At 44.4% G+C, this 24,225-nt stretch overlaps 1 protein-coding gene and 1 long non-coding RNA gene across 8 annotated transcripts in view; one reads left to right on the plus strand and one right to left on the minus strand.

The window, feature by feature from the left end:
• Positions 1-24,225, minus strand: part of CRAMP1 (cramped chromatin regulator homolog 1) — a 117,702-nt gene that overhangs the window by 3,890 nt on the left and 89,587 nt on the right. For 4 of the 7 annotated variants that reach the window (XR_005585658.1, XM_039492486.1, XM_039492483.1 and 1 more), the window contains 7 exons: positions 12,518-12,599; positions 11,582-11,686; positions 10,153-10,331; positions 9,362-9,442; positions 6,928-7,165; positions 4,159-4,323; positions 1,185-1,330 (listed from right to left, as the gene is read on the minus strand). Coding sequence is in view for 6 of the 7 variants with exons in the window: in XM_039492486.1 (XP_039348420.1) it covers positions 1,185-1,330; positions 4,159-4,323; positions 6,928-7,165; positions 9,362-9,442; positions 10,153-10,331; positions 11,582-11,686; positions 12,518-12,599 (996 nt within the window). In the remaining variant the exon portion in view is untranslated. Of the gene's footprint in view, positions 1-1,184; positions 1,331-4,158; positions 4,324-4,360; positions 4,999-6,927; positions 7,166-9,361; positions 9,443-10,152; positions 10,332-11,581; positions 11,687-12,517; positions 12,600-24,225 lie in introns of those variants that run through there. The other 3 variants (XM_039492485.1, XM_039492489.1, XM_039492488.1) reach the window with 3 other exon arrangements.
• LOC120373709 lies at positions 15,616-16,069 on the plus strand. The gene is made up of 3 exons (XR_005585659.1): positions 15,616-15,703; positions 15,789-15,964; positions 16,044-16,069. It is a non-coding gene; the product is annotated as an uncharacterized LOC120373709 (long non-coding RNA).

Consider the following 24,225-nt stretch of genomic DNA (forward strand, 5'->3'; position numbering starts at 1 on the left):
CAAAACACTGTTTTTGTTAAGACTATTATTAAACTGTTGTGGCTGCTCCCCCAACAACATGACAGCTTGCCTAAAGTAACGGCTAACATATCACCTTCTCTTTGAAGGGAATGTTAACTAGATGACTGCACTGAGTCAGTTAAATTCTTTACAAGTACATTGCTATGAGCTCTGAGTTAACATAGGCTTGATTCACTCCAGCAAAATCTGGCACAGTCTTTGCTGACAGAAAGTTGGACTGGAGGCTGCAGTGGCATAAAGGTGCTCACACCCTCACCTCCCTGTCCAGAGTGGAGGCATAGTTATAACAGCCAGCGATGTATATTGAATCAGCATAGTTCTGCTGCAGCTCCATGGATCAAGGTATGGAGAAGAGCTGGAATTGAACTCCCTGTATGCTAAGTTCAAAGCATATCGTCTATAGCAGCATTTCTCAAACTGGAGTCAGGCCCCAATGATCAACTCCTCCCCCACCCTCCCATAACTCCTCCTGCTCCCTCCCAGTGCCTCCTGCACACTAGGGAACAGCTGTTCAGCAGCATGCAGGAGGCACTGAGAGGGAGGGGGAGGAATGGGGATGAGGTGTGCTCGGAGGAGGGGTTGGAATCATGTCCTGGGGCCTCCAGCCCTGCTGATCAACTCCTCCCTCTCCCTCCCAGTGCCTCCTGCATGCTATGGAATAGCTGTTCCCCAGCATGCAGGAGGCGCTAGGAGGGAGGGGGAGGAATGGGGCATGCTCAGGGGAGGGGATTGAAGGAAGCAGAGAAGGGGTGGGGCCTTGAGGGAAGGCATGGAGTGGGCACAGGGCCTGGGACAGAGCAGGAGGCTTTGGGGTCCCCAAAAAATTTAAATCAAAATGGGAGTTCTTGGGTTGCTAAAGTTTGAGAACTGTCGATGTATAAAATGGACCTGATCTCCACCAACTAGCGAGGCAGGAGTCATAAGGTTGCTCATAAGAGTTCCACACAGCAAGTCATGCAGAACATACCACCAGTTCATTTTGCATCTTCTGTGTAAATCTGTTTCTCTGCTCTGTTAAATGTAAAGCCTGGCATCTGCCATAAGTATCCCAAGGAGATATAATGAGTAACATGAACAATACTATTAAAAAGGGAAGCAAGCAGTCCCATTCAATGGTAATTATTTCAAGTGCAAATACAGCCTGATGTGATTTGACCACTTACCTCTGCCACATCTGCCAGAGATCGAGACACAAAAGAGTCCCGTGAGTTTCCATCCAGTAGGCTGGGTCCCAATAAGGAGGTGCCACTGGCAGTTCCAACAGGAGTCGGCAACATTTTCCGGCCCTTCTCGGGAGAGATTAAACTTGCTGTATAGAGAGGAAAAGCATAAGAACATAAGAATGGCCCTGCTGGGTCAGACCAAGGGTCCATCTAGCCCACTATCCTGTCTTCCAACAGTGGCCAGTGCCAGGTGCCCCAGAGGGAATGAACAGAAAAAGGTAATCATCAAGTGATCCATCCCCTGTTGCTCATTCCCAGCTTCTGGCAAACAGAGGCTAGGGACACCATTCCTGCCCATCCTGGCTAATAGCCATTGATGGACCTATCCTCCATAAACTTATCTAGCTCTTTTTTGAACCCTGTTATAGTCTTGGCCTTCACAACATCCACTGGCAAGGAATTCCACAGGTTGACTATGCATTATGTGAAGAAACACTTCCTTTTATTTGTTTTAAACCTGCTGCCTATTAATTTTGTTTGGTGACCCCTAGTTCTTGTGTTATGAGAAGTAGTAAACAACACTTCCTCATCTACTTTCTCTATACCAGTCATGATTTTATAGACCTCACAATTATATCTCCTCTTAGCCATCTCTTTTCCAAGCTAAAAAGTCCAAGTCTTATTAATCTCTCCTCATATGGAAGCCATTCCATACCCATAATAGTTTTTGTTGCCCTTTTCTGAACCTTTTCCAATTCCAATACATCTTTTTTGAGATGGGGCGACCACATCTGCACACAGTATTCAAGATATGGGCGTACCATGGATTTATTTAGATGCAATGTGATATTTTCTGTCCTATTATCTATCCCTTTCTTAATTATTCCCAGCATTCTGTTTGCTTTTTTGACTGCTGCTGCACATTGTGGATAGTTCTCTGAAAACATCCATTCAATGACTCCAAGATCTCTTTCTTGAGTGGTAACAGCTAATTTAGACCCCATCATTTTATGTGTATAGTTGGGATTATGCTTTCCAATGTGCATTACTTTGCATTTATCAACATTAAACTTCATCTGCTATTTTGTTGCCCAGTCACCCAGTTTGGAGAGATCCTTTTGTAGCTCTTTGCAGTCTGCCTGGGTTTTAACTATCTTTAGTAATTTTGTATCATCTGCAAATTTTGCCACCTCACTGTTTACCCCTTCTTCCAGATCATTTATGAACATGTTGAATAGGACTGGTCCAGAACAGACCCCTGGGGGACACCACTATTTACCTCTCTCCATTCTGAAAACTGACCATTTATACCTACTCTATTTCTTATCTTTCAACCAGTTACCAATCTAAAAGAGAACCTTCCCTCTTATACCGTGGCAGCTTACTTTGCGTGAGAACGTTTGGTGAAGGACCTTGTCAAAGGCTTTCTGAAAATGTAAGTACACTATATCCACTGGATCCCCTTGGTCCACATGCTTGTTGACCCCCTCAAAGAATTCTGTAGATTGGTGAGGCATGATTTCCATTTACTAAAACCATGTTGACTCTTCCTCAACAAATTATTTTGATCTATATGTCTGACAATATTGTTCTTTATTAGAGTTTCAACCAGTTTGCCCGGTACTGAAGTCTGTAATTGCTGGGATCACCTCTGAAGCCCTTTTTAAAAATTGGCGTCACATTAGCTATCCTCCAGTCATCTGGTACAGAAGCTGATTTAAATGATAGGTTACAGACTATAGTTAGTAGTTCTGCAATTTCACATTTGAGTTCCTTCAGAACTCTTGGGTGAATACCATCTGGTCCTGGTGACATATTGCTGTTTAATTTTATCAATTTGTTCCAAAACCTCCTCTAATGATACCTCAATGTGGGACAGTTCCTCAGATCTGTCACCTAAAAAGAATAGCTCAGGTTTGGGAATCTCCCTCACATCCTCAGCCGTGAAGACCGATGCAAAGAATTCATTTAGTTTCTCCGCAATGGCCTTATCCCCCTTTAGTGCTCTTTTAGCACCTCAACTGTCCAGTGGCCCCACTGCTTGTTTTGCAGGCTTCCTGCTTCTGATGTACTTAAAAATTTTTTATTATTATTATTATTACTTTGAGTCTTTGGCTAACTGTTCCTCAAATTCTTTTTTGGCCTTCCTAATTGTATTTTTACACTTCATTTGCCAGTGTTTATGCTCCTTTCTATTTTCCTCACTAGTATTTAACTTCCACTTTTTAAAGGATGCCTCTTTGCCTCTCACTGCTTCTTTTACTTTGTTGTTTAGCAGCAAGTCAGTGTATTGAACTTGTACATTTGAAGGAGGAGGAGGAGGAGAGGTACATGGAAACCTAGCACAAAGGAGATCTAAAGCCATCTCTCTCCTCTACCTCCTCAGAATAAGAAATTACTAGCATGAGCACTACCAGCAGGCTGCCAAATGGATCAACTAATCACCTTTGCCCAAAGGAGATAAACACACATTACACTGGAGACTCTAGCCATACAGCTATTCATTTTTTGAGCTAACTCAGAAAAAACAATTCTCTCACCTCCTTAGAATTATGCACCATGCATACAATGAAACCTACAAGTTCCAAACAGAAGAGCTGGTGGCATCATTTTGCTGTTTTAGCAGAACACTCAAAATGTTTCAACCTAAAAGATGAGTCTGACTTGCAAAACCTGGCAGACTACAAAAAGGTCTCAGTTACTCGCTCCAAGGTATACGCTGTTGCCCCATTGCCTGCTGAGCAACTTCTATTTCAGGAGCAGACTTCCAAATCTGGGCTGAATGAAATTAAGTCCATCTAGGGAGTAACAATTCCAGTTAGAGAGGAAGGGAAAAAGTCTTCCAATGTCCTACTGAGTTTACTCTCTTCCAGGGACTCCCTCCAAGTCAAGGGACTGGGGCTGGGTGAAGAGAAGCTCTTTAGAAAAAATAGGACCATTCCTCCATCATAGTTCTCTGTGTACTGACACTCACAAAATAGGCTGCTGAGAGATGAATCAGTAGAGTCATTGGGGTACCACTGTGGATCATGGCTCGGAGAGGCAATCCAGTTCTGCTGAGGACTGCTGGAGGGGGATGGAAGACTTTTGGAGCTGTCACTGCCATTCAGTTTTGCAGGGGAGAGGGAAACACCTTCATCTGTAAGCCAATGCAAAGAATCAATGACTGAGTCAATTCCGTAAAGCTACCAGGACAACTTCAAGTACTTTGGGGTGTTCAACACATTTTCAGGCAACTGGAAGCAAGGCACTACATAATACTCTTAGTAGTAGTGCCATTGTACAGAGAATCAACCAAGACCAAGCTATTCTGAACTACAATGGCACTACTCAGTGGAATAAGGGGAACTGGATTTAGTCCTAAACCAACTCATCTTAAGGATATTGACTGGTTGATGAAATAATTTAGCTATGGTGCAGTGAAATTTCCCGAGGAAGGAGTGTGATAGTGGAAGGTGGGGATCTGAAAGGCCCAGTTTAGCTCAGTCCTAATTGGAGTAGGTGTGTCAAGATTTCTGTGGGAAAAGGAAATAAGATGTAAGCTACTGTCCACACTCATTTAAAGAAACTATAAGCAAACTGAAAATATAGAACCTTTAGAGGACAGTTGGTCAACTAGGTAAGTGGCACAAAATCACCATAGTGTGAAAGATCATTTGATGCTGTATCCATTGGGTGTTGGGTCTCTCTATAGGTTCTCTGCTAGTAGGTGAAGAGGTTTAGGCCCTTATTGACTGCCAGGTAAATGAGACCTGACCACTCCTGCATACCCAACAGGGAAGGGTTCTGATGTGCAACTGGAACAGCCTGACATCTGGAAAAGAACACCAAATTGCTCAGAATTCAGATCCACAATTCTTTTTTGAAAAATTCCCCAAGATGTAAATTTTTAAAAATTGATGTCAACATTTTTGTGTGTAAAGAATATTGTTTTTAGAAGCATACACCATTACATCGTAAAGCATGTTCACAAATGAGAAACAATACAATTATTCAATCTAATGCAACACTTTAAAGGTGAACTGCAAATCTGAACAAGCAGAGTTAATCCCAGATTTGTATGCTAAGTATTGGTGGGTGCTTAGTCCTGTGGGAGGTTTTGACTGAATTGTTTTAAAACTGCATCCCCCACTTCTCAGTACATGCTGCAACTTCATAGATAATTTACTAGATCAGTTACGCTATCCAGCTCCTTACAACCCAACTCATAATACTTCTGGTATCCGCGATATCCAAAATTTGAGTTTCCGGCTCTGACACTGACTTTTTGTGGCGTCTTGGGCAACTCAAATTAGTATGGCATTTTAAATGACAAAAAGTGATGTGATGGGGCTCTGTGTTCGTTTACATCAACATTTCTACATCAACTTTACTCAGCTGACCAGTAAAAGAATGTTTTAAATGTCAGTCCTACAAAGTCACCCTGGAAATGGCTCTTTCCTTCTTCTGTAACCTCAAAGATACTAAAGATGATGTAGGTCAAACTATGCAACCCCATTGACCTTTATTACCGATGAAGATGCAGTAGAAGTAAAGAACCCACTTTGAGTCTCAGCTCTCAAAGTGAATTTGCAGACTTGAATTTAAAACACATTTTTCCTGGTAAACTGAGCAAATTTTACCTGGAAATACTGACACACAAACATAGAATTATAGACATGCACGATGAAAGGGACCTCGAGAGGTTATCAAATCCAGTCCCCTGCTCTCAAGTCAGGGCTAGTAATAACTAGACCATTCCCGACAGGTGTTTGTCTAACATAAAACACTGTTTCAATACTCTGTATTTTTACAGAGTAATATTTTAGAGCAGAAGTTCACTTTAACCTCTGTCTCAGTTTTTCCTATCTGTGAAATGGGGATAAATGTTCCAGTCGCTTGCATATTTATTACTTTAAGAAATCGCTTACATCTGAAAGTCACGGTATAAGACCACCAAGGCCATGTCTCTGCAGGGTTAAATGACGGACAGGATGACAATACTTAGGCCATGTCTAAACTAGCACCTATGTTGGCAAAACTTTTGTTGCTCAGGGGTGTGAAAAAACACATCTCAGAATGTCATAAGTTTTGCCGGCATAAGCGCGTTTGTGCACAACACTCTGTTGGCGGGAGATGCTCTCCTGCCAACATAGCTACCGCTGCTCATTAAGCTGGTTTTATTATGTTGATTGGAGAGCTCTCTCCCGTCAGCATAACGCAGCTACAGTAGTGCTCTTACAATGGCACAGCTGTATCTGTGCCGCTGTAAGCTTGTAAGTGTAGACATGGCCTAAGTTAAAAAAAAAAATAATTTCTTATGAAGACCCATGGTATCACTGGTCAAAAGGGGCTGTCTAATTCACTTAAGGAATATGTAAGGAGCCATATTCCCTCCTCATGTGTGTCTACAGGGTTACCACTGAAATCAATAGGTAACCCACAGGGAGATCAGAGAGAAGATTTTGGTCCTTACTATTTTAGTAAGCTATGGAGGACACTGCTGCTGAGCTGTTCAGTAAGTTCAGAGAGCTACCAAAGCTCTCTGCTAGGCCAGCAACAACTTAAATGTACATTAATTTAAAATGCACAGTCAGACTTGTTAAGAAAAAGGGGAACTACACAATTTAACTTCTCAAAGGATATCATTAAATCTATGACGATGCCGCCTAATAAGGGTTTTTCTGATATTTAGAACATGCTGCAGTGAATAGCATTTTTCTAACTTTAAGTCAAGATAAGGCATTCTCATTACTAGTCTTACTGTATTGACCAGAGCTGATAGCGATTTCGATGATAGAGTCGCTTATTTGAGTGGCAGGTTCTCCCTGAGAAAGCACATCTTCAGGTGGTCCAGGAAGAGAGATATCCAGCAAAGCAGAGACGTTGGGAGGACACAGATGGGTACTGGAGGCCTGTGATGGAGGAAGCGGAGGAGTGGAGAGACCATTCTGGAGAGGGGTCTTGGACAGTTCTGACAGAGAAAGGACTGATGTGTCCTGCTGTAAGAGTCACAGAATGAAATGAGTCACTAGTTTGCATAGAACTTGGACACTTCTAAAAGTTACAACAGGCAGATTATGTGTTGCGAAGATCCTGAGCATTGGGTTGAAAGAAGAAAAGCTGGATGCAACAGAAGCAGAATAAAAATCAAGCAGAACAGACTCCTAGCATACTCATTCCACCAGTCCAACTACCTGATGAAATATTTTTTTCATACCAAGAATAAGAGATCTATAGGTTCTATGCTCTGGACACCTATCAAAAACATAAAACCATACAAAAGGACAGCCCACAAGCATACTCATCCCACTACTCAGCCCATACCCTCCTCAATAGTTTGACAAAAGTTGGGTTTTGCATCACACCCAAATGCAACTGATTTAAACTAGAGCATTTCCAAAACCTTCTCTTATTAACTCTCTCACTGGTTTCAGTTGTAGGAGTTCCATTATACTACAAGACCATTCTTAACAGCTGAATATTGAATCAAGCTTTTGTCAGCTGAGAAATATGCAGCTGCTTGGAAATCACCTCTGATTTAATAAGACTTATTTTTCTTGACTAGACCCAGTGTCCCAGAATGGCTTTCCCCTTAGTAACGCTACACCCACAGGGGATGATCACTTCAGTACTATAAGCATGTGGAATACTGCATGGCCTAACAAGTGGGAAAATAAAGACCACACTCCTTGAATTTCAAGTAGAAATTTTTCCCAGTTTACAATCCCTTTACACCCCACCACCAGTATATACATCTGGAGGACTTCTGTAGCCAGCAGGTTCCACTCCAACAAAGTTATCCCTACACCTTCTTCCACTAAAATAACTGGAGTTTCACCATTAAGTGCTCCCATATATGTCCTTGAAGAGTGCCTCAACATCACATTTGAAGTTGCATTAGCCACCAGACTGGTCTGAGGTTATAAAATTAACACCCATCGAACAATCCTTGCTTCTATAATTAGCCATGAGCTAGACACAAAGCAAAGTGTTTCTCTTAAGAAGATATTGGTTATGCAACTATTACTGTCATCAAGATTACCTATTGGATAATGTTCCTCCTGCAGTGATACAGTGACAGCACTGCCAGAATGCATACTTTACTCCTGGGGGAATTCTGTATCACTGCACAATGCAGAATTTGCACAGAATTAATGTTCTGTGCAGAATTTCATTCCCCGCCCTCCACAGAATTGATGCTGCAGAGCTGCTGGCTGTCACTAGTGGCTGCTGGACCCGGCAGAACCTGTCTCTCCAGCTCACAAATACAGGACAGCCAGCATGTCCTAAAAGGAGGAGGCAGCATGCAGGAAATCCATACGAGCCTGAGATCCAGCCTCAGGCTGTTTCTGGTAGGCTCTGGTAGGTAGGGGGTGACCCGTGGCTGGGCTCTGGGAGTAGGGGGTGTGGGTGCCTGAGACCAGAGGGGCAAAGTCCCCCCCCCACCCCAGATGTGCCCACTTGGTACATGTGACACACTCACATTGAGGCACACAACGAAAACATAACAGAGAAACAGGAACTAAGTTGTTGTAGGGGTTTCTTTAACTCTCTACTCGTTGGGGGAATTTTTGTTTTGTTTTGTTACAGTCATACTTGCTGACAGGTATTTTGAAATAAATTACCAAAATAACTGAAACTAGTTTGATTATATTATGTTATTTTGGCAAATAAAATATGCAGAATTTTTTTTATCGTGCACGGAATTTTTAATTTTTTGGCACAGAAGTCCCCCAGGAGTAATACTTATTTCAGTTCCTGGGGTCTACTTTCCCTTCAGACAATGTTTAAAATAGAATGGTGCAGTATAAAGGTACTTGTTTGCTTTGCTAAACACCTCCACTGTACCAGTCAATGCACAAGTGCAGCATTAAACAAGATCGGTTTCAGAGATCAGAACTTGTTAGTTTCACTCTGCTCTTCTGCTCTGAGTAGTATAAAATCACAACATAAGCAGCTGTGCACAGCAAGGTGAGAGACTTCCCTTCCAGCACAGTAACAGTCACAGAGAACAATTACCCTGATGGCTGTAGGAAGAGCCATATGATCTGCAGACTATTTCTACAAGAATGGTTAGAAAATGGGGGCATGGTGAAAAGGGGGCCCTGGAATATGAGTCCCTAAATAATGCTTGTGTGAAGAACATCACTACTATAAACTTCATGCAGCTGCTGTTTGATCAGCTCATACTGTACCTGGAATCCATCAGGGACTGTTTCCTGCTCTTGCTGCGTGGGTAGGTTAATGAAAGGAACCCGACACCTACTGTTCGAACCCTAGAAGTGCAAAAGGGACTACATGAGTCACACTTCTACACCAACTATAGCAAACTGAGCAGGAGCTACAAGAGACAAGCACATGTGGCAAGGATGATCATAATTTCCCCCCTTATCCTCTTTTCTAAGATGGGATCTCAGGGATACTGCTCTCTCCACTACCTCCCTGGGATGTGGCAAACACTGACACCTGTTCTAGGTATGGATAAGGGAAACAGTAAGGGCTATCACAGCTCCCACTTATAAAGTGATCTCCTGAAAGAGGATGCAGCTGGAACCAGAACGCAGGCACTTGGAGACCCCTGTGAATATGCAGTCACGGTAGGAGAAAGCTGCTCACTACTAGCACTCTCTTGTTGTGCCCACAATTCCTTACTCAATGCATCTTTCTCAAATGGTGCCTTGCCTTTTGGTTTCAGATTTCTGAAGTGCAGATTGAAACTGCATGGCTGTAAGACTGCCTACAGGATGGAAACCTATTTTCCAACACAGCAGTGCCCGTTTCCCTAGATTCTCCCCACCAGGTCCTGAACACCACACACCCACCAATCCACTCCGTCCTGGGCTAGGCTTGCTCTGAAAAATGCATCCATCCAACAAGCCTCAAGAGGAAGCTGACCACAGAGTCGCAATTAATACAGGGGCTGGCTTTTTGCACAAAACAAAGGAGATGATGAATGCTTTGACAAGCCTATTCAAGAGATACTGACCCCTACTGTGCCGATGGAGCCTCCGTTCTGATCTGCCTCGGCCAACTCCTGCCCCGTGATCACTGCAGTCACACTGTCTGGTGACAGCGGAGACACACCTGACAAGCCCTCAGAATCCAGGACAGGCAAGGGGCTGCCAGGGATAATACCAGCACTTTTAGCTGCCAAGTCAATAGCACCTTTAGTAAAATAGAGAGAAAAGATATTAGAGATCTTTTCTTTCATTGACTGGCCATCTCTCCTATAAATATCTTTGTGGAGGAATTGAATCAGGCCATGTAGCTAAATCTTAACATAAGCATAGAGATGCAGAAGTGGTCATATTAGTTCAGATCCTGCAGACATGCTGGTTGTCCATATTTAGGAGGTGCAGCATTTTTAGCAAAATATTTATCATTTTTCCACTCTGTCCCCTTAAGGCACTCCCATTGTACTGCATTTCAGTGGAGTTTAAAAGAGGTATCCCTATTTTTCTCCACAAATGTTCCTAGTAGTATTTACATGTCAGATATGCTGTTTGTCCACCTGGTTTTAAATGTTGATGTACTGTAATGCAGTTGGTTGTGTAATTTCTGGGAAGTGCCTATAGTTTGAAAGAGGTGCTATAAAACCAACATAACAGTCTCATCTAGTACCTTGCTTCTGGCTGTAGCCTAGGCTTGATATTTGTTGGAGCAAAAACCCATAATGAACTTGGTCAGCTGTGTTATTCTGCATGAGGGAGGAAGATTTCTCCATATTAGCTGATCAGCTTATTCTCTGAGGCATAAAGTTGTGCTCTGCATTTTAACTTGCACAGGACACAGCGTTTAGGAAACTTAAGCTTATGCAGCTCTTTCACAACTCCTTACTTGCAACATTTAACTGTCTCTTCCTGTGGCAGAGAATTCCCCAGGCCAACTGCACACAATATGAAACAGGATTCCTGGTTACATGTTCTCACTACCAGTTCATTTAATTAAGGGACATGTTCTTTTGTTATGGGGCAGGGTAGAAAAGGAGGGATTGGTGAGGTCCCCTCCATACCCAGTATTCCAAATCTTGTCTTGGTGGATAAACTATTAGGGCTTAGAACAAAATGTAATATACATATGCAGAGCTGAACCTGAGCCACAAAGTCTGTATTCTAACTTTCCCCAGAGATCAGGGCATCCATGATGCTGGGTCTGGTGCAGACCCATAGATACATCCATTCATCCATATGCCAAGTGTGAGGATACGAGCATGGTATGTGATACTAGTTTGGAGTTTGTCATCATTGCCCACTCTCCTTCCCTACAGCAAATCTCTCCACACCTATTGTGGTGCAAACTGTTTTTATGTACAGCAAAGTATATATAAAAGCAAGCAACACATTTTTAAAGGCACCAAGGATTTGTACCTGGATGCAGGAAATCAAAATATGCCACTTTTATGAGGAGAGACTTACTGGACAGGTGATTGGTAGCTTGTGTTGGAAGAACCTTGGGCACAATGGGTCGAGAAACTGCAGTTTTAGTCAGTGAAGACTGGATTGGCCGAAATGAACCTCTCCCTAAAGAGTGAAGAATTAAGTCTCAGAAGGAGCCAAAACTGAACATCTTCCTTAAACCAAAACACAACAGTTAAATTGGAGTAACATTAACAATCAAGAGGCAGAGGGAATTCTACACAGCTTCCAAACTAAGCTGACACTGAAAACAGTGATGAAATTAAGACTTCAAATAGTAGCAGCACAAGCTAATCAGCAGTTCACTGCCAGGCAAGGCAATGGCAATATTGCATGTAACCACAGCTGCATGCCATTATTTCCAATTAAAATAACCTTGAGGTTCTAATGCTAATTTTGAGATCCATGGTGGGATGCAAATTAACTGGTGTCAGTGCTATATTCATGAAAAGGCCAGAGGGAAAGGCCAAATGGCAGACAAAATATTGGTCAGTGAATCTATTTCACCATATGAAATTCACATAACATTCTGACGCTAGACAAAGCCTAGCGTAAAGTTGAGTATGACTACTCTCTAAGGAAAAGAATTCCTGGCTCAGTATTTTCACCCACAAATTCTGTTTCTTTATATAGAATTCCATGGAACTGGGGTTAGGAAAGAAGGAGAGAAACTGAGGAGAAATTTTTACAAGCTATGTAAAAATCATCAAGAAGCAGAAGCTTGTCACCCCATGGGACATGACTCAACTAAACTGGTGAATGGTTGTGGTTTTGAAAGGACTCCCCCCTCCGCCCTTTTAAAGATTATTCCCTTACTCCTCACCACATACAGTGGTAAGAGAGCCTTTCTGATTCATCCCAATGCAGCATCAGCTCAGAACTTAATATTTCCCCACTATGGATCTTCATTCTGTACCGCAGAAAGGGCAGACGCACCTGTTATGGAAGAGTTGGATAAAATGGAGAAGGAGCAGACATGCTGGGACGGATTTCCCGATGGCCTGGGGAGCAGTGTTCTCTGTGTGGGGGAGATAACAGACCAAAACAAATTTAAAAACAGCACAAAGTGAGTTGGTTTCATATAGTGCCCTTTGCAGTTGTGATGCCTTATGGAATAAGGAGTTGAAATCAGTACAGCTGAGACTGTGTGCACACACCAGTCAGACACAGCAAGAACCCTTTCTGCTTCTGTCTGAGAGGAAATGTAAGCTACATGCCTCTTCTTTCTCTGCAAAGTACCAGGGCATTGAACTTCCATCTAGACTACCATCCAGAGATAGATGTGAAGTCAAACTCAGCTCCTGTCTTACTGTTAGTACAGCAGTCTCCAAGTCCCCTAGAGCAGGGGTTCTCAAACTTCTTTTTTCACGGACCACTTGAAAATTGCTTAGGGTCTCGGCGGACCACTTAATCATCTTTCCAAATGTTGTTTGTACCGGTAGCTAACTATTGTAAAGTGCTTTGGATAAAAGTGCTTTTTTTTGTTCTACAAATACCTTTCTAATGCAATGGATGTGCCCTCTCTCCTCCGCCACGGCAGCCACAGAGCTGAGGCTGCGTAGGAAGGGGGTCTTTCCCTCTCTCCCCCACCATAGCAGCCACAGAGCTGAGGTTGGGAAGAAGGGCCATCTCTCCCCAGCAGCTGCAGCCCTGGAACTGGGGAAAGTCGCCTCTTTCTCTGCCCGCTGCAGCCCTGCACATCCCAAATTCCTCTCATCCCCTCTTCTCACCCCACTGCTCCCTCCCACCTACCCCTTATTCCCCCCAAGGCCACCACCTCACCTTACACGTGCATCTTCTCCAGGGTTCAGGCATCTAATTAGTGGAACCATGCCTGCACAGCTCCACTAATTAGGTGGGTGGCCCTTCATTCTCTTGTGTGAGGCCGCCCAGGAATGCGCCTTAGAGGGAATTATCGGCGGACCACCTGAATGGAACTCATGGACCACAATTTGAGAACCTCTACCCTAGAGTATTACACTGTAGTGTCAGCTTTGAGCATGGGCACAAGCTTTTGTGTGGGATTTGATCCTCTGTCATGGTTATTAACTAAATGATAATGAATGATGAAGGAAACTACATTCAGAAATTTTAAAAGATGGAATTGTATGGAAGAGAACATCTCACTGAGGCCCGTCAAATGCAATTTCTTAGGCACAGGAGACCTCTAAGGCAGAGCATGGACTCTCTCTTCTTGTCCCTTACATATAGCTAAGGGGACTAAAGAGCCCCTGGTCGCATGCTAGCATTTCATAAGACTTTTTCAAACAAATGTCAAATATTTTTTCCATTTTCTTATACTTTGTTGTTCCTGCCAGTTACATCAGCCCTGAGTCTCCCCCTCCCCCCACCATCTATGCTTTTATAATCACATTTTCCTTTTTGGCTGGGATTTGCAGGGAGCTTTAGAGAAGCCAATGATAACCACCTACCAGTGAAATTCAGAAGGAACTGGACACCTTGCTCCCTTCAACCCCACTGAAATTCCCAGCCTTCATTTTTAAATTAGTGCCCCTTTGAATTGCGTTTGTTTTTTCTGGTATATCTGCCTCCCCCGCATTCTGTAGACATTTCAAAAACAGTCAGTGGAAAGACAAACTGAAGATCTTGTTGCAATAAAGGAATGAGACAGCAGGATTCCAAATGACACAAAAGATAAAAGTCTGCAGGACTGAGGTATAAAGCAGAATCCCAGTTAGAATATTCCATTTGTTCCATTCTTCCAGACCAAGTATGTTTTTGCTTTCCCAACCTCCCTGCCATGTGGCTACACTACACTGTTACTGCAGCTGCTGTTGCTGAGGCAGGAATCTAACCAGGTTAGTTATTAAAGAGGCCAAAAGAGAAAGTTACTTACCTTGTGCAGTAACGATGGGTTCTTCGAGATGTCCCATCCCCACTATGGGTGCTCCATTATAGGGGTGTATGTGTCCCTGTACTTCTAATCAGAAACCTTTGGTACCAGTCTCTGTTCAGACTGCGCATATTCTCTATCCCCCTCCCTCTGTGCTCTGCCTCAAGGCTAATTAGCGCTGCACGGGTGAACCCTCAGGTCCTTCTCTATTCTCAAGTAGAGAGGAGGAGGGAGGTTGTTCAGCACCCATATGGACACACATCTTGAAGAACCATCGTTACTGCACAAGGTGAGTAACTTTCTCTTCTTGAGTAGTGTTCTATGGGTGCTGCACTGTAGGTGGCTCCTGAGCAGTATCCCCAATGGGAGGTTGGGGCTTTGGAGTCTAGTTTGTTATGGATGATAGTCTTACGAAGCTGAAGATGGTGTCAGAAACAGTCTACAGTAATCGCAGTGTTCTGCGAATGTATGAGAAGATGCCCAAGTCACTGCTCTGCAGATTTCCAAGATAGGGACAGGAAGGCAACCAAGGAGGAAACCAATCTTGTGGAGTGTGTGTGGATTCCAGATGGAGGTACCACATCGCAAACATTACAGGAGTGTTTAATACAAGTTTGAGACCCATTTGGAGAGAGTCTTTGGGCTGATATTGCTGTGTCTTTAGACCTTTATGCAATGGAAAGGAAAAGCTTAGGAGATTTCCAAAAGGCCTTCATCCTGTCCAGATAAAAGGCCAGAGCTCTCCTAACATCTAGCATGTGCAGTATAGCCTCACTGTGGCATATAAAAGGTCAGAAGGTGAATCAGTTGGTTCATGTGAAAAAAGACAAGGTCACCCAGAGGATGAACTTTGGATAGGGCCAAAGAGTAACCTCATTTTTAAAGAATATTATAAAAAAAGAGTGGTGCACCATTAGTGCCACTATTTCCCCTGTTCTCCTTGCTGAGGTGAAGGCTACCAGAAATGCTGTCTTCATTGACAGGTATGTGAGTGAACAAGTGACCATAGGCTCAAAAGCACGATCTAGTGAGACTCTTTAAAACTAGATTTATGTCCCACATTGCAGTGGGATGCCTGGGTTGGGGAATGAGGTTCACTATGTCCTTGAGTAATCTTTTTGTAGTTGGGTGGGAGAAAACTGAATATCCCTCTACTTGTTAACAGAAAATCACTGTGGCCACCAGGTGTACTTTGAGTGAACTCAGGGACCGACTGGCCTGACCTCTTGAGGTCAACACACACCATGGGAAGGGTAGAAGATGCCAGGGTAATTTGTCTGGAATTGCCCAAACCTGAAACCTAGTTTGCTTCTGCAGGTAAGTATGATAGGTAGTTGATTTTCTACTGTGTAGCAGCACTTCCTGTACCGCCATGGAGCAGCCGCATTGTGTGTGTTGGTACCATGAAGAAGCCAAGCCTTGAGCTAGGATATCTGCATGTTGGGATGGAGAATGTATCCTTCGTTCTGTGAGAGGAGATAAGGAGTGGGTTGAAGAGAGACTGGTGGACACACTGCAAGCTGTGACAGGTACAGGTATCATGTTTGTCTCACTCAGGTGGGAGCAATCAGGACGACATTTGCTTTTTCCCCTTTTTATTTTTAACAGGACTTTCAACAGCAGAGGGAATGGAGAAAAGGCATATAGAAGGTCCTTGTCCCATGGAAGAAGGAGAGCATCCCATAACAAGTGCTTTCTAAGGCCAATCCTGAAGCAGCAGTGTGGGCACTTCCTGTTCAGTTAAGTAGCAAACAAGTCTATTGTCGGTGTCTCCCATTGATAGAATATGCTGTGGAGTACTGCTAGGTTCAGTTCCCATTTGTGGTCATGTGAGAACTTGTGACTCAGAGTGTCCGCTGTTGCATTCTGCATTCCTGGGAGGTAGGCAGGCTGCTGATATTAGAACATTGTGGCAGATGCACCAGTTCCAGAGCTTCCGCACACAGGGAAGCCAATCTGGCACCACCCTGACGATTTAGGTAGTATATGCACACGATGTTGTCTGTCATAACCTTCATGTCTGTACCTCTGATCAGTGAAAGCAAGTGTTCGGAGGTTGATGTGGAGAGTCGCCTCCGTGGACGACCACTTGCCGAGTTGTGAGGTTGTTGAGATTTGCACCCCAACATATGAGGGATGCAGCTGCAGTGAGAAGTAATGTCGGGATTGAAAGTTGTGTGAACTTTGCATGAACACCAATGCAAACATTTGTTGGGTCTTTCCCCCAATCCAGGGAGTGTTTGACCGTGGAAGGCATCGAGAGAGGTTTGTCTAACCTTTCTGTCTGTTTCACCTGTAAACCGAACTAAACCCTGTCTACAGACATCACATGTGAAGTCTGGCATGATATATTACAAACATGCCAGCTGCCATGTGTCCTAGAAGCTGGAGGCAATGTCTGGCTGATGTTTGTGGACTAGTTTGAACTGTCTCTATGAGCGTTGACAGGCTGTGAAATCCATGTTGTGAGAGGAGCGCACTCACATGCAGTGCACTGAGATCGGCCCCTATAAACTCCAAGTACTGTACCAGAGTTAAGGTTGACTTTTTGATGTTGATTTGTAGTCCTAGCTTCATGAATAACCCCATTGTCCTGTGGGTGGGCCATAGGGTGTCCTGAAGGAGCGGGCCCTGAAGAGACAGTCATCCAAGTATGGGTAGATCATGATCCCCAAGGTGCATAGGTGAGCCGCTTCTGTGAAGAATACTCTGGGACCCAACAGAGGCCAAAAGGGGTACTCTATACTGGTAATGATCCTGACCTAGGGTAAGCCAGAGGAATTGTCTGGGAGATGATAGAATCGATATGTGGAAATAGGCATCCTGAAGGTTGAGAGCTGAGAACCAATCTCCTTATTCCACAGATGGAATAATCACTGGTAGTGTGACCATCTAGAATTTTTTTAGCCTTCACATATTTCTTCAATGCTCTAAGGTCCAGTATGGGTCCCCAACCTCCCTTTTTCTTGGGGATCAGGAAATATCAGGAATAAAATCCTTTGCCTCAGAGATGTGCGTGAACAGGTTCTATGGCTCTTAGAGATGGGTGATTTATTTCCTGTCTTAATAGTCTCTTGTGAGAAGGATCCCTGAAGAGAGACAGAGAGGAAGAGTAGAGAGGATGGAGGAAGGTGAAGTGGACAGAATACCCATGGGAGATAATTTCCAAAACCCATCTGTTGAATGTTGTGTTCCCAGTTCTGATGGAACAGAGCCAGACAGCATCCAAAGGGATGTGAGAGGTCGAAAGAACTGGTGTTGTAGAGTGTGGCATCAAAATTGGTGTTTTGAGGTGGAAGGCTGTGACATGGAGGCCTGATGGTTTGCACCTGATGGTTTGTGGCTGTAGCACTGTGATGGGTAATTGGGCGGACGTGACTTCTGTGATGGCTGAGGACTAAGTTTCCTTTTTTGTCTGGGCATATAGATCCCCAGCAACTGAAGTGTGACTGTGGAGTATTTCAGAGTGTGGAGTGTGGCACTGGTCTTGTCCACAAACAAACAATTTCAGGCCTTTGAAGGGGAGGTCCTCGACCATCATCTGAATCTCTTTCAGCAGTCTCAAAAGATGCAGCCACGACACTTGTTGCATCACGACTACCGTCAAGATCGAACAGGCTGCAGTTTCCACAGAATCTAATGCGGTCTGGAGTGATGTTTCTGTATGATGGCCTGAAACAGGTCTCTGTGTGACTCCGTCAGGTGATTGATAAAGGCGTTAAGCTTTGCGTAACTTGTGCAGTCATATGTGGCCGCTAAGGCTTGGTAGTTTGCAACTCAAGATTGCAAAGTTGCAGAAGAATAGGCCTTCCTCCCAAACCAGTCAAGTCTCTTCCGATCCCTATCATAAGGGGTGGGTTTTGAGTAGTGCTAGTGGCCATGGGAGTTCACCGAATTCACCATGATGCAATTAGGTGGCGGGTGGGAGAAGAGGACATAATACTTCTTGTTGGCCCATTTGCACATTTGTTTGGCCGATGCTGGTGTTTGCCACATGAGTTTGTCTGGATCCAAAAGTGCCTCGTCAACCAGGAGGGAGATCTTTGAGGAGGAGGGTGTATGTAAAATGTTCAGCAGCTTATGGTGGGTGTGTCTCACCTTCTTGAGAGGGATATGTAATGTATCTGCACCCTCTTTGTAAGATCCTGAAAGCACCTAAAATTGTCTGCCAAGGAAGGAGGAGGCGACATCACTGCCTCATCTGGAGAGGAGGAAGTTGATGGTGTGGTCTCCTCTTTTAGCTCAATCTCCTGTTGTTCGGATATTTCCTCAGGAGGTGCTGAGGCTCTAACTGCAGAGACAAAAGGAGAGCACCTCACGGATTCCCAGTGGGTGACTGTGATGGGATCCCAGGGTATAATCTGGAACTGGGTACTGCTGTGCCCCCTGAACTCTCCAGCCTGGGCTGTCTCTCACAATGCTTTGCTAGTGACAAGCAGCAAACCCCTCCAGGTGAGGTTATCACTCAGTACAACAGCATGTGGAGCCCCACACCCAGATGAATTGCATGAATGTTCCCTGAGCCACTCATGAATATCACAGAGAAAGGCACCAGCAAATCTGCCAAGCCCCCAGCCTTGCCCCCAGAACTATATTGTCTTGCCCTGGTCAGAAGTCTGACCAGTATAAGTTCATTACCCAGTCCACCCTCTCTGTGTGGAGAGGGCTCACACTAGCCTTCGTAACCTGAGTGAAGATTTCCCAGACATTCAACCAAAAAACACTGTTTTAGGTAAAATATAAAACAGATTTATTAACTACAGAAAGATAGATTAAGTGATTATAAGTGGTAGGGTTAAAAGTTCAGAGATAGTTACTAAAGAAAATAAAAAGTAAGCAGGTTGGAGTAGCACAGTCTAAATCCTGAGCAATATTTGGATCAAACAGTTTCTCTCACCCCACTGGATGTTGCAAGTATGTTACAGTCCTTAATACACAGGCTTTCCCTTTAAGCCTTGGACCAGTTTCCTCAGTTCAAGTCTTTGTCTTCCCAGCATTCTTCTTCCCTTCAGCATAGGTGGGAGAAGAAAAAGGTGAACAGTGGCATCACAAGGACCCCTGGAAAAAATACTAGCCCAGGCATGTCTGATGGGCCTTGCTGAGTTACAGGGTTGAGCAATCCCCATTGTGTGATGCTTCTCTCATACAATTTTAAATCCCTTGTTTACAACTCCCCTGCTGATTAATGGTCTTTTAACACCCGTGTGGGTTTGGATCACCTCCTTTGTTGCCACTGGAGAACTAATTTACCCAAATTTGCAACATATTTCAATAACCACTATACAGCAAAATCTCAAAAGATCATACACACTGATATACATATTTTCATCAGATCATGATTTTTTCTATGATATATTATATGGCATGCTTGTATGAAACATCAACATCATATATGAATGATGAATATGGGGATAACAGGGCACTACTTTGAGGTACAGAGTTCTACAGTGACCCTGGATGCCTGGGAGGCCTGGTGTGGCCACTGTGGCAGTAGAAAGGGCATGGGTGGCAGAGCCCATGGCTGGTCATATCATGGGATTGGGATCCAGAGTGAAAATGTGCCTGGGAAGGTCTGAGCTGATGGTGGGAGGGAGCATAATCTGAGTGAGAGAACCGCTATCAATTGGAGGCACAGATAAGAAGACTGGAGGCAAACTGCTCAGTACTGGTGGTGATTCAGGGTTTGAGATGCATCCAGTACCGAGTAAAGGAAACTCTGGGGTTTCAGATATCACAAGGTTCTTAGAAAATCTGAACTCCTGCAGTGCCATGATCATCAGTACTGTCAGGGCTTGCCAGTGCTGACTTGTCAGTACCGAAGCAATTGGCAATCTTGACCAAGATGAGCGGTCCAATGAGGTTTAGTTGGTTTTGGTACTGAGGGTTTCCATATCGGTGCCGACTTCCCACAGGCAGTACGGTCTGTGCTTCTGTCTGACAGGCAGTACCACTACCTCAGCACCTGTGCCCAGAGGGTCCTTAGGCTTACTCCAGGTGTCCTTAGGCTTACTCCAGGTGTCCTCACTGGATGACCCACACGACTTGTGGGTATCATGTTTAGGAGCCATCGGTACCAAAGTGACCGAATGTGATGGGGATCTCCTCTAGCTGGTTAGGGACTTACTGTGAGAGGGCTTGTGGCTCTCTTTTTGGAGATGTTTCACAGGGAATCTGAAGGTTTCTTCCTCAGTTCACCCACTTTGGAGGTAGAAGGCTGCAGTGATGGCTCTCATTGCTGAGGAGACTCAGGACCCAGGTCAACTGCTGGTTGCAGAGCTCCCTCCATCAGAAGTAGTTTTAGCTTTATTTCCCAGTTTTTCCAGGATCTGGCTTTCAGTTGCTGGCACAAAGCACACTTTTGGGGAATATGGGCCTCCCTGACTCACCATATGCAGTGGGACTATCCATCTGTTACAAGTATGGACTCCTTACAGGAGAGGCACCGCTTCAACCTCAGGGAGCTGGGCATGCCCCTTGATGGGGCAATCCCCAGAAAGGGGGGAAAAATAAAGTAAAAACTTTGGGGGGGGGTGGAAGGTAAAAGAATAGCAATGGACCCTATCACCTAAGAAGAAAACGCACACAAAAACACTAACGCTATGTCTATGCTGCACTTTTGTCGTTACACTTCTGTTGGTTCGGGTGTGAAAAAAAACCAAAAAAACAACCCCCCCCCCCATCCCCAACTGACAAAAAGCGCTTCTGCTTCTCATGGGGGGTGGCTTTATTTTGCTGGCAGGAGAGATCTACTGGCAAAGAGCAGCTACACTGTGGCCTGGTCTACACTACGCGTTTAAACCGATTTTAGGAGCATTAAACTGATTTAACGCTGCACCCGTCCACACTAAGAGGCCCATTATATCGATATAAAGGGCTCTTTAAACCGGTTTCTGTACTCCTCCCCAACGAGGGGAGTAGTGCTAATATCGGTATTACCATATCGGATTAGGGTTAGTGTGGCCGCAAATTGACGGTATTGGCCTCTGGGCGGTATCCCACAGTGCACCACTGTGACCGCTCTGGACAGCAATCTGAACTCGGATGCAGTGGCCAGGTAGACAGGAAAAGCCCCGCGAACTTTTGAATATCACTTCCTGTTTGCCCAGCGTGGAGCTCCGATCAGCACGGGTGGCAATGCAGTCCCAAATCCAAAAAGAGCTCCAGCATGGACCGTACGGATGTGATCACTGTATGGGCAGACAAATCTGTTCTATCAGAGCTCCGTTACAGAAGACGAAATTCCAAAGCATTTTTTAAAAATCTCCAGATAGAGGCCACAGCAGGGACTCAGCACACTGCTGCGTGACAAGCGTAACGGAAAGCCAAAGAATCAAATGGACGCTCATGGAGGGAGGGAGGGAGGGGGGGACTGAGGACTCAAGCTATCCCACAGTTCCTGCAGTCTCTGAAAAGCATTTGCATTCTTTGCTGAGCTCCTAATGCCAGTAGGGTCAAACACATTGTCTGGGGTGGTTCAGGGCATAGCTCGTCAATTTACCCCCCACTCCCACCCCCAGAAGGAAAAGGGAAAATAATAGTCTCTTGACTCTTTTAAATGTCACCCTATGTGTACTGAATGCTGCTGGTAGACGCAATGCTGCGGCAGTGAACTGTAGCATCCTCGCCCCCCCTCCTTGGTGGCTGATGGTACAATATGACTGATATCCATCGTCATCATCAGCCTTGTGGCAGATGGTACAGTACAGAAGGACTAGTATCCGTCCTCATCATCAGCCCATGAGTGCTACTACTTCCCAGTAGATGGTACAGAACGGCTGGTAACCGTCTTCATCATAGCAACAGGGGGCTGAGCTCCATCAGCCCCCGCCCTTCATGTATAAAGAAAAGATTCTGTTCTGCCTGGACTATCATAGCAGCTGGAGGCTGCCTTCCCCTCATTTTATCTCACTAACAAGTCACTGTTTCTTATTCCTGCATTCTTTATTACTTCATCACACAAATGGGGGGACACTGCAACAGTAGCCCAGGAAGGCTGGGGGAGGAGGGAAGCAACAGGTGGGGTTGTTGCAGGGGCACCCCCTGTGAATGGCATGCAGCTCATCATTTCTGCGGGATCTGACACGGGGCACCCATGATAGCAGCAGAAAGTACAGTACAGAAGGACTGGTAACCATCATCTCATTGTCAATTTACAATGGAAGCAGGATGGTACAGAACGGCTGATAACCATCTCTGCTATCATGCAAAAGCAAATTAATGCTGCTGTGTAGCGCTGCTGAATCGCCTCTGTCAGCAGCATCTAGTACACATACGGTGACAGTGACAAAAGGCAAAACAGGCTCCATGGTTGCCATGCTATGGCGTCTGCCAGGGCAATCCAGGGAAAAAGGGCACAAAATGATTGCCTGCCGTTGCTTTCCCGGAGGAAAGAGTGACTGACGACATTTACCCAGAACCACCCGCGACAATGATTTTTGCCCCATCAGACACTGGGATCTCAACCCAGAATTCCAAGGGGCGGGGGAGACTGCGGGAACTATGGGATAGCTACGGAATAGCTACCCACAGTGCAACGCTCCAGAAATCGATGCTAGCCTCAGACTGTGGACGCACACCACCGAATTAATGTGCTTAGTGTGGCCACGTGCACTCGATTTTATACAATCTGTTTTACTAAACCGGTTTATGTAAAATCAGAATAATCCCGTATTGTAGACGTACCCTGGGTACCTTAGCCACTGTAAGGTACGCAGTGTAGACAGTTTAAGAATGACTAAGATAAAGGATTTCTAAAGATCTAAAGTATCTGTGAACGGACTGCTAATCGTGCTCTCTCTAGCCAGGGGTGGTTGAGAAGGAAGTAAAGGCAGCTCGCCGCTCATCATTAATTAGCCTAGAGGCAGAGCACGAGGAGAGAGCGCATGTGTGGGCCAAACGGATACTACTACCGAAGATCTCCAATCAGAAACACAGGGACGCATACACATCTACGGTGGAGCACCCAGAGGGACACTATTCAAAGAAGAATCCTTGTTCCCTATGATTCTTCAGTTTTATGTCCCCAGAGGACATGACAGAGGAAGCTAAACTCTTATTTTTAAGGTTTCAGAGTGGTAGCCATGTTAGTCTGTATCAGCAAAAAGAACGAGGAGTACTTGTGGCACCTTAGAGACTAACAAAGTTATTTGAGCATAAGCTTTTATGGGCTAAAACCCACTTCATTGGATGCATTCAGTGGAAAATACAGTAGGAACATATATATATACGCAGAGAGAACATGAAAAAAATGGGTGTTGCTATACCAACTGTAAGGAGAGTAATTAATTAAGGTGAGCTATTAGCAGCAGCAGAAAAAAAACATTTGTAGTGATAATTAGGATGACCCATTTCCAACAGTTGACAAGAAGGTGCGAGTAACAGTAGGGGAAAAATTAGCATGGGGAAACAGTTTTTAATTTGTATAATGACCCATCCACTCCCAGTCTTTATTCAAGCCTAATTTAATGGTGTCTAGTTTGCAAATTAATTCCAATTCTGCAGTTTCTTGCTGGAGTCTGTTTTTGAAGTTTTTTTTGTTGGAGTATTGCGACTTTGAGATCTGTAACTGAGTGACCAGAGAGGTTGAAGTGTTCTCTCACTGGTTTTTGAATGTTATAATTCTTGATACCTGATTTGTGTCCATTTATTCTTTTGCAATAGAGACTGTCCGGTTTGGCCAATGATAATAGCTCACCTAATAGCTCACCTTAATTAATTACTCTTGTTACAGTGTGTATATATCTTCCTACTGTATTTTCCACTGAATGCATCCAATGAAGTGGGTTTTAGC

Source organism: Mauremys reevesii, linkage group 10 (genome assembly GCF_016161935.1).
Source record: "Mauremys reevesii isolate NIE-2019 linkage group 10, ASM1616193v1, whole genome shotgun sequence".
In the NCBI taxonomy this organism is placed as follows: Eukaryota; Metazoa; Chordata; order Testudines; family Geoemydidae; genus Mauremys; species Mauremys reevesii.